At 33.0% G+C, this 11,303-nt stretch overlaps 1 protein-coding gene across 1 annotated transcript; it reads left to right on the top strand.

Moving 5' to 3' along the window:
* The first annotated feature begins 4,944 nt into the window (after window positions 1–4,944).
* LOC130625962 (bone morphogenetic protein 10-like) lies at window positions 4,945–10,262 on the top strand. The gene is made up of 2 exons (XM_057441086.1): window positions 4,945–5,455; window positions 8,865–10,262. The coding sequence occupies exons 1-2, from the start codon at window positions 5,158–5,160 to the stop codon at window positions 9,713–9,715; spliced, it is 1,149 nt and encodes a 382-aa protein (XP_057297069.1). The 5' UTR covers window positions 4,945–5,157; the 3' UTR covers window positions 9,716–10,262.
* The last annotated feature ends 1,041 nt before the right edge of the window (window positions 10,263–11,303 follow it).

Below are 11,303 nucleotides of genomic sequence, written 5' to 3'. Positions count from 1 at the left end.
TAACAGACGCCGTCTTTTTTATATTTAGCCTGCCTGCATAAAGCCTTATGTTTCTGCATTGTTGGGGTAAAAATACCGAAACGGTTACTTTGAAAATATTCCCAGATAGTTTCAACTTTCTAAGTGACTTTTAATTGTAATGTGGCAGCCATGTAAAGTTAGTCGCATTAAAGAAAAAAATTCTTAAAGAAAATTGGTGTAAAAAAACACCTCTTATTGAACGTGCGCAATTATGCCACTGGTGATAATTCGTTTGTTTACAAAATGAACAAGTATCATGAATCATATAACGGTTAATGCGGTTTCATTATTCCAGCCCCCAGCATTTCCCAAACATCTGTAACAAAATAAACATTCCTTGTGAAGCACAAAGTGGGCGTATTTGAGGCCGGTATGAGTATGTCATTTCCATGCACCAAACCTATTATTTCAAAGTGAAGAAAACCTCTTAAAGTTACATGGGAAAATTGACTCGTCTCGCTTCATTTACTTCATATCGAAATAATCCCATTGTCAAAGCCAAATGACATAAAATTTGACAAGGTGTGTCAATTTTTTGTTGTCTCCCTATCACTGTAACGTTTGAATGAATTGACTGCTACCATCTGAAATGCGATTGGTTAGTGTGTATTGACGTAGGAGACACTGGCGTTCGGTATTATAAAATGAAAAAAGTTCGCTGAAAATGTTTCATTTCGCTTTAACTGTGAGATTTTTCGTAGGACTACCGACCACAGCCTGTACGGAATCTCTTTCAGTACAATCTTCCCACATTAAAAGTGTACACATGCGAACAGAAATATTAGATTAAGTGATTAAAAACTGTTAACATGCGATTGAGTATCTATAAAAAGTGTCATAAAATTCGATGATGCAACATAACTGTTCACTATAAGTTAACCCGAAAATACTGAGAAAGGGATTTAAGACCAATATTGATGATATTCAGCGGCGCCTTTTATCTCGCGAACTTGCTAAATTAAAAATCTGCGCGGTTCATGCCCCGTTTATGACGGAACCACGAAAGAATACGAACATATTTATTTGAACATGTACTTTCCGTTTCACCCAACCGATAATACATTTTTGATACGAATTTGGAATCGCATTTCATTATCCTGAAAGTGTTATGGAAAAAAGGAAAATGCTAGCTACTGCATTTTATAAAGTTTAACTTTGTCTTGCTATTAGAGCAAGTTCGCGTTATATAGATTGAGAAAAACGAGGTTCTTGCAAGAATGTGCGCAAAAAGTACCTATTATGACATCGTTTCTATATTTTAATGATTTTTTACGATTTTACATTCCTAGCCGAATTGTTTGAAACTAAAAAGTAACTTATAAAGAACATCGACTGAAATGGTTTTAGAAGAGCAATCTTTACTATAAGAAAAATTTCAAAACATCGCCGATAATACACCACAGCCAGTCAATATGTTTTTCTTTTTCTTCCTGGTGACGCAATTGCAGACGAGTGAAACTTGCTCTGACGATTGTGTTTTACTAAAAGAAATAGTATTGGCTTTTCAACATGTTTTTGTAACATTGTTTTATTTTCTTTGCATATTTCCAACTTACGTGAGAGTAACGTCAAAGAACAAATAATTCATTCAATCAACGTTCTAAAATTAATAACACAACTCGTGCTAGTAAATTGACTTCACCATATTGACTCTTTTCGATTTGTAAAAACTGCTATTGCGCGAAAGCCCTATCGCTTATTACAAATATAAAAAACTTCCCTAAACCTAAATAAACGTGAACGCGTTTTACTTTCTTAGACGTTTTCAGCAATGCAAAACGAAACAGCAATTGCTCAAATATAAGCTGATTCTGTTTTACATACAGTAGACGTCCGTTAATTTGAATGCCGCTTAATTCGAACTTTCCGTTATTTCGAACAAATTGCCAAGTCCCTTGAGTTTGGCTTAATAAAGTCTTATATTTTGAGCTGCTTAATTCGGACTCCGCTAATTCGAACATTTCGCTAATTCGAACAATTTTTTAGTCCCAAGGCTCCATTATGCTTTTAATTCGAAATTTTGTGTCGATAAATAAAATCTTATTGAAAATGGTGGCAAAATTTCTTTCAGTTAAAAAACTAAATAGGCATTTCCTATAAAATGAAGTTTAAAAGGAATTTGAAGACCTTCTTGCTCATCGCCAAGAAAACAACGTTAAAAGATTTTTATAAAAAGTTGTAGTAAAGTTATAATAAAGTTATACTAGCATAAAACCTTTTTTATTAAAATTCTTGTTTTTTCTGAACTTCCGATAATCCGAACATTCGTTAATTCGAACAAATAATTTAGTCCCTAGCGTGTTCCAATTAACGGACGTCTACTGTAAGTTCCTCAAAAGCACTCCTTCTTGGGTTTAGATATTTGTTATAGGCCCCTAAATTAGCGCAATAAATTCCACTAAAAAAGGGGGACTCCCTCATTTAGAACTTAGATGTTGGGCCTATTTAAAAATTGCACAGAACGCTATCGACACTACTTCACCACACACTTTTTTCTTTAAAAGAATAAACTTTGTAAGAATATCAGGCTGGGATGTCAGATCAAAAACAATATTTAGGTTGGTTAGTATTTTAAAATTCTTATAAAAAGAGTGTATATTTAAACTAGCATATCTCGTGTACCTCCGGTAGCCCATATTACACATTGTATTTGCTTGATCAAAGAAGGGAAAAGGTATTTATCTAAAGGGGATTGTTTAAAGTTCTTATAGATAGTCACAAAGATCATTTTACCATTGCTTCATAACTGAAAAGCCTGATAGGAGAAGTTGGAGCTTATAATTTTGTGAGGCTAGAAGAGTACTCTTACATATCTACACAAGTTCTAATTAGAACCAGACGAGAGTTGTATTTTTCTTGTGAATAAATTAACCATTGTTGTACAGATATGACATTAATTACGTAATCATATTGCCAAAATTGCACACACAAATCAATTTAATGGCTAATTATATGAGATAGAAGTAAAATTGAACACTCTATCAAAGAGATATTAAGTCCACAAAAGACATAACAAGCGTCGTTACATCACACAATCAGTTGTTACGAAAGAATCCCTTCTGTTTAACATAGCACGTACTAAGAGTGCATGGGAAAACAATTTGACATTATGGCAAAGAAATAAATTGTTCGTGTTTCAGAAGAATTGTAAGTAAATGCAACAGAAATTTGCATCTAATCCTTATTTAGAAGGGTTTTTTAATGAAACTTTTCGTGGTTATCTTAAAATAATAAGTAGCAGACCATTGTCAACGGTTGGTAATCTAAGTGGTTAAAAATGCTTTCACAGATTTCACTAAATCTTTCTCCCTACGAACTATTTATGAAGCCTAATTTAAATTCAAATTCTACGGATTGAATTAGTAAAACCCATAAGAGAATTAGGCCAAACTAACTTATTTCCCTAGTAGCGAAGTTACACATGCTGAGAGATAAACAGACATAATGACAGGGTTTCTTCATTAAACTAACATGGGAACAGCTAAAACTTGCTTTAATGTTGCATTATCTTAAAATTTCCAATCCCTTTCATGCTGATATAAGGTACGGCATAAATAAATAAAACCTTCAATTGCGCCAATCGCAACAGTGAGTAAGTCCTTGAAGTTACTCTTAATTGTTTACAGAAGACTGTAAAAAAATTCTAGTAACAAAATATTCAAACTATGTCCTACTTATCAAAACGCTCGGTACAAAATGCTGGTACCATATGTTAGAACCACACTTTAGAAAAAATTTGGTGCAATGAAACTGCAAACAAAAACGCTCCTCACAGGAAAGTCTAAAAGATGCCATTAATTTGTTAACACCTTCTTGCATTGTTTGTCGGCAGCGGTTTAAATATATAATTAGTAGGAGGTAATTACATGCAATGCAATCGATTAAGCGGAGCATATCACATACAGATGGTGACAGCGTGTAGGTGTCAATAAACAGATGGAGACGCGATAGCAACAGCTGTGTGTTAGTTACAGCATTATTAGATCCTCACTCAGCTGAATAGTAATACAGCCCATATAACATAAACACTGGAGTTTTTCGCATGTGACTGTTTATGTGTGTCCTACTATTAAAAAAAAAAATTAAGTTTGAATACCTAAAAACAAGAAGTTTGCTATATTCTTATGCGCTGTTTGGAGTTTTAACTTGGAGAAAAGTCATTTTATCTCTTTGATGTACGTTGAGAAGCTTTGCTATACTCGCGAAGTCAAACTTACTTCAGTCTAAATTTACTTCGGTCTTATGGCAAAAGTAACATTTCACTGTACATAAAATATACAAACAGCGAATTGAAGCTTAAGCAAAGCGAATGTTCAGTTATCATTTTATCGATTGCAATATTCTTTACTTCGAAGTTAGCGAGACCTCTTGCAAACACTACTGGTTGTCATTTTACTTCCGCCAAAAGTATAACCTTGATGTATGTTGAACGACGGCGAAAGTTCAAAAGAGAGACATTTTTATAAAACGGAAAATACCGGTTTAAATTGTTTTGTCTAAAAATTATTAAAATCACAATCTCTCCGAAAAATTGACGTCGTCATTAAGTAGAATGATTCGAATTTGCTTAGTAGTAAATGTAAAATATTTGCAATTCACCCTGACCCAAAATGTTGGTAAACATGTTCAATTTGGCACTGGCAATAAAACGAATTAATCGTCACATATCGTCACTGTGTTTGATGTCAGAGAATCAGCTGTGGTAGAAACAAAAAACAAAACAATTATTGTGCGTTTCCTTTGGATAAGGACCAAAAATCGTAATGTAAAAAAGCCTTTTTTAAATTGTAAACTTCCTTCCTATTTTTTTAATGTTTCGAGTACAAACGTTGACATTCCTTTACGTTTGAAAGACAATAGAAATGAGTGAACAATTAACTTAATTAAGTCATTATTTTAACATTTAAAAGTAACATATGTTACGTTACTTTACAACTCAAATCAGTTGCGTTTAGTCTTCACAGCGGAGATAGTATCAAGGTCATGTGAAGAAATCACAAAGAATTTTTCGCGCATGTTGACAACGTAAGAAGAAAAGTAAGCAAGAGATTACGAGCACAATAAAGAGAAAAAATAATTAAAATATTTTAACAATATATTAAAGAAAAGACGTGTTGACATTTTGTAGTTCGTGTTATGTTTAAAATGGGGCCTACGTTATTTATATTTTATGCACTGTTTGTATGCAATATTCAAAATATTCCAGCAACACCTGTAAACATTATTGGAATTAAAAAAGTTCAAGAGACTGTGAAAAATTATATTGCAAAAGAGAAAAAATACGAAGAAAATAAAGAAGATGAAGAAGAAGAAGAGAGGTTGAGGAAAGCACATATTCCAGAATATATGAGGAACTTGTACAAAATTTTAAACAAACAAGCCGATGCTGGACTTTTGCACGATGCCAACATTGTTCGCAGCTATTTCGACCAAGGTTAGTTCCGACTTTTATCTTTTGTCACGTCCAGTGCTAGAAAAAAATTACTTTAAGGCACTCAATCTAATGCATTTGGCAGTTTCAGTGCATTTACTTTCCAATATTTACAAATAGCTGTCAAATATTAGTTGTAAGCTCTCCGAGTTACAGATAGCACTGAAATTATTCACTGCAACAATTTTTAATGCAAAAACTTCTTCGAGCTTGTAGCAAAACTAAATTTGGTTAGGATAAGGAAAAGAATACTTTGCGAATAAAGTTTTTTACTTATATCATGAAATATTTCTGTTGTTTCATTATTCCTTGATATTATATTTCGAAAGGAAAACAGTGTGCTTTCCGGAACCACCATCTGTTCCAAAGCCACCTGAACTATATTTACTGAGCCGTATGCAGCAAATGGTGAAGGAAACCCATTTACGTTACGTTTGTCTCGTATATTAAGATTTATAACATCATTTTATGAAGCTAATCATGGATGTTTTTATTGATTTAAAAAGTTCTTTTCATTATACTATAGTAAACAAACGTAGAAATTATTTCATGATTAACTTATCCAAACAAGCTGGGATGATTGCTTTTATCAATAAATAATAGTTCTGTTCCAGCTTACGGAGATTGTGGGAAATTGTTTTTGAGATTTCGCCAAAGTGTTAACAAAAGTTTCTTTATGGTAAGGCTAATTATTTTATATAAATGTAACAGGCTAGTACTGGATATAAATTGCTTTCGCGTTTACCAGAAATAATAATGAAAATCGGCTTGCAAAGTAATGGCTTCTAATTATTCAATTCGGAAAAGACGAACAATATTGAAAAATTGAATTTTACTTATTCCTTCGGCAAAGAAAATATTATGCGCTTTTAAAATAGCTACTGATGTTTTAATAGGCATGCCAAAGTTGATGTAAATGCAAAATTTAAAGTCTTCGGTGTCGGCGTCTCTCATCAAAAACAAATTAAGATTTGCAAGCAGAGTAAGCGAGGCTATAGCAAGAACGTTATATGCAAATATTGAGTTACATACGATTGATTAGTAGATTTAAAATTTAATTTTATGTTTACGAGGATCTTAGCTACGATCGACAATGTTGAAATAATAAGTAAACACACAAGATAAATATTTAGTACCAGAAAAAGATCTTTCTTGTAACTTTAAATGTGTTTGTGTTTGTTGTAGAAAATAGAATGACGTCACAATAAGTTAAACTTAAAATTAGGTAATATGTTTTTCCATGTATTGAAAATGTTATTATTTTATTTATTTCTATTTTGCATAAACTGAATAAACAATATAAAAAGGCGAATAAATAGCTGCAATTATTTTCCGTTTATTTAATTAATACCAATCTTATATGTAAAATCAATTTCTTAATATTTAATACATCGCTAAACAAAGTTTAAATCATTCAAAAAAAAACCTATTGTCGTGTCGAAGAAACGTAATCGGAAATATTAATTGGCAAACTTTCATTTGATCTTACATGATTACGTCGAGATAACGATGAAAACATTTGTTACAAGTGTCTAGTGCAATCTGTTAACTTTTAAGTATAGCTTACATAAAGATGCAGTTCAGCTGAACCAAGCAGCTGTCTTATATTCTATCTATAGCTTTATTATTTTCACGACTTTCAAAGCTATTCATATAAAGGTGTAACGCATAAAAAAAGATTAAAAACATGACGGGAATGAACTTGTGAAAAACCGTTTTGTTGTAAAGAAACTACAAAACGTTATACTCATTAAAGTGATTTTAGAACTTGATCTCATGACTTGGCTTTATTGTAACTTAGTGGAAACAGTTGGGAAGCATACTAAAATTAGCAACGTGCAGTGTGAAATGGAACGTGTAAAAAAACGTGTGAAAAAACGACCGGTACACCCTTAAGAGGTGCCTTTTAAGGCTTTTTTAGTGAAGTTCTTAGCTCGGGAAGAGTAAGGAAACAGGAATAAGGGTTTTTAAAAAGAGCGGACGTTAAATCGATAAATTGCATTATTTAGAAAAACCAAAAACCTGTTGTTACCGTTTTAATTAGAGTAATAGTGACAATCTAAGCTAAACAGTGGTAACAACGAATTAAATCGGAGGAGCAAACTGTTCTACAACGATTACAACAAAAAAATTAGTGAATGTCTCTTAAGCAATTTTAACATTCAAGCATAAAATGACGGGACAAAAAAGGCTAATACTTTTTCTAGTATCGGAATCTCTTATTACACACTTTATCCCTGTCCTTCCACTTTCTTGTACAATTTAAAATTATATAGCTAAAAAGTCGCAGGTGCTTGGAAGATGCATTTATTTATTAACTTAAATTGACGTAATTAAGAAAAACAAAGCAGTCATTAGTAGTTAATCACCATTAACTAGTAATGTGTATTATGAATAAAAACCGTTGTATCGTTTGTGCAAAAATAATGAGTTCCTTTCAAGGTTGGTGTGGTAAGTTTGCGTTTCTTAAGCCCTCCTTTAAACTATCGAAGAATATTACTAATGGGAGAGTTTACTCGTTAGAGGCTCATTAGTTTTTAATTAGCACAATCAACATATTCCAATTAAAATATTCGTTGCGCTTCACTGCATAAGGAATTAGTATAAAGTGATATGAGAAAATAGAAAACCAACTGAAAGTCAAAGCAAGTTTCTTATTTCATTTAGGGAAGGTCTGTGAAGCCAACGCTGATTTGCAATTCTCACTATGCTATTAGGAATTAGGGCCCTTTCTGATGCTTAATTAAGGCAGTAGTTATGTACACGAAATTTCTAGTGTATTGCGTGTTTGAATTGAAAGTAGCAGTACTGTATGAAAATAATGACAGTACACGAACTAGACTAGATTAATGTTTGCTTGTAAATTAATTTTCTGACTGTTTTTCCTACTCCTGTAATTTTTCCAAAAAGAAATAAACCTTATATTCAGTCACATTAAACGTAAAACATCAGTGTGAGGCTGCTCTATGAGGCTGTTCTACGTATAAAGTACTTAAAATTTATCAGTTGAAGGTAAAATAGATTGACGGTTAGTAACGCATCCGGTTCTGTTGTATACAGATTGTATACAAGGTAAAAATGTCTTTGGTGCTTGTATAGTATAAACTTTGAGCACAAGTTTATTGACCTTATCCTTAACTTGGATCGCATACAATGTATCATATTAGCTTTACAGCTAGTCAAAGAGCACTAATAAATTCTTGCCCCTTGAACGTTTAATAGGACAACAAAAAAAGCCATAGAACAGTTATTTCACTCTCGTTTATATGTTCGGCAAACATGCAGCTTTTTCATTTCCTGCACATTTGCCTTTTCGTTAATAGGATCAACAACAGGCACATATGGTAACAACTTTATTAAACAACCTTTCTTTAGTTTTCTGTGTAACATTAATAATATTGCATTTTTGTAGGTACAACAACAACCGAAATGGAACAGCAGTCGTACCAATTCGACATTGTCGATATAAATAGAAAAAGAGAAAAGCTAATAAAAGCAGAGTTAAGAATTTTTAAATATCCAAACAGAAAGAGGACCCCGTTGGCAAGCTTTGTTCAGATTGACGTTAAAGACAAAAATACCAATAAAATTATTAGCTCACGGATTTTAACATCCAGTGGAAGCGGATGGCAAGTATTTCCCGTTACGAACATTGTCAGTGCATGGATATCGAAAGAGCATTTAAATAAAGGCGTACAATTATCAGTACGCTCCCTATATGGCGCTAACGAAGAAATAAAATTCGCAACAAAGAAAACAGTTAGAAGAGAGCCGATTCTCGTCGTTTATACAAAAGACAGTTATGATCTAGTACTAGCAACTCTTTCAAACTTAAAACAAAACGCCGCTGCTTTTTTTGCGACAAAGACTAACGCTGAACCTTCTGCAGAAGAAAGCAATCTGCCCAGAAGAGTACGGAGAAGAGCGCGATTTGATCCGTGTCGTGTGGAGGAACTGAGTGTACCCTTAGTGCAAATTGGATGGCATAAAAGTTTCGCCGCTCCACGAAAATTCAGAATAAACCAATGCAAGGGTACCTGTGGATATGATGCTTCAAAGGCATACCACAAACAAACAAACCATGCGATAGTCCAAGCTTTGTATGCTGCTATAACAGGTGGTAGAAAGACTTCTTATCCTTGTTGTGCTCCTTCAAAATTTGCTCCTGGCAACGCCTTAATTGTTGACCGAATGCCAAGCGGAGAAGTTGTGAAGGTTGTTTCCCTAGAAAAATTGACGGTAGTTCAATGTCAGTGCTTATAACTAAACGTGAGAGTATAAAGTGTTGTCGTTACCTAAAAAGCTTATTTCATGCGTAGCTGTATCGCTAAAGATGAGTATCCTTTATAGGAGCACTTTTAGCTAAATTTAACTTCTTATTCGGAAGAGAAAGATAAACAGACAGTTATAGGTTGATATCAAATGAATTTACTCTCTTCCATCAGACACATTATGCAAATCAGTTTGTATAAACCCTGAGAACAATTAAAAACCAAATGTTATTGATATCAATTATTCCGTAAATGGATGTGACCAGGAATTATGAGGGCAAATACTTCGATAACAGCCCAAATGAAGAGAACCAACAATTTATGTGTTTAAAGAAATTCTGCCTTGAAGGCACTTTTAATCCCCCCCCCCCCCCCACCCAAAGTATCCGTTGTTGTATTATATGGTAAAACCTTGCGATATGAATTTTTATGTATATAAAAGTTTAAAGGAGAGTATTTATTGCTTATTTAAATGAAGTATTTTTATGTCTTTTTTTTGTCTATTCATACTTCTCACATACTACTTGCAATCACACACATTATTTTAAACGTTAACCCGTTGCATACTGACTATCCACTTAGGAAAACAACATTCCCATGTTATTTTATACGCGCTTGTCGCCAAACAAAACCCATGTCATTTTTTGTTTTCATAAACCTTTTTGCTTCTCCTTTTTCCTTTTTCTTCTGATTACCAGTTGCTGCGTTTATTTAGAAGATTTCAGTCCAAATCTTCTTATTAGATGTTTTTTTATGAAAAAACGTAACAAAAAGTGTGCGACATAATAACTTTTAATGGAAATAGAAGGCAGATTTTTTATGTCTAGCTAAGTCAAGACACACGCAGAAATACTGGGTGTTTTTAAATGCCTTGAAAAACACAAGGCTTTTTTTAACAAAAACAGACGATACCCTTTATACCCAGTCCACGAGAGGGGAGAAGTGCATTTGAAGTTTTTATTGACTATTTTGATTGGCTCTTAAAAGTCTTTGGTTTCTGGTACTCAGGCCATTTTCAGCGTTAGAAATGATGCAAACATTTAACGAATTGGTCTCAGTGATTTTATCACTTAGTTAATATTTACTACGGTTTTTAATGTAGACCTGGTTTATAACGTTATTTTCTTCGTAACACAACTAAACTCACATGGTTAAAAAATTGTCCACTCATCAAGAACAAGAGCAATTATTTTAATTGGTTTTAATAATACTATTTCTGTACGCATGTGCATACTTTTAATATGGGAAAATTGTACTGAAAGAGATTCCGTTCAGGTTGTGGTCAATACTCCTACGAAAAATCTCACAGTTAAATTTTAATTAGTGCTGCATGTAAGAAAAAAAGCGATTAAAAGATATAATACTTGACTGTGCAATGAAGTTAAGTCACCCTTAGCCTATATTATGTTAAATGAATATTGCAAACACAGTTTAACATTGTTTTAATTACAACTTTGCTTATGATATATTTTCTTACAAATAACAAAAACACTGACCTGGGACTAGCAATAATATTTCGTGAACCTGCGAAAATAAATCAACGAATTCGCCGGTCCTCACCGGTCGGGATGTTTATATAT

Source organism: Hydractinia symbiolongicarpus, chromosome 14 (assembly GCF_029227915.1).
Source record: "Hydractinia symbiolongicarpus strain clone_291-10 chromosome 14, HSymV2.1, whole genome shotgun sequence".
In the NCBI taxonomy this organism is placed as follows: Eukaryota; Metazoa; Cnidaria; class Hydrozoa; order Anthoathecata; family Hydractiniidae; genus Hydractinia; species Hydractinia symbiolongicarpus.
This window is presented reverse-complemented; position numbering and strand designations above follow the sequence as displayed.

Bases quoted from the DNA above. Each gene is read 5' to 3' on its own strand.
- LOC130625962 (XM_057441086.1), top strand. From the start codon at position 5,158: ATGTTTAAAATGGGGCCTACGTTATTTATATTTTATGCACTGTTTGTA. The intron at 5,456-8,864 runs GTTAGTTCCGAC...GCATTTTTGTAG, and splicing joins TCGCAGCTATTTCGACCAAG to GTACAACAACAACCGAAATG.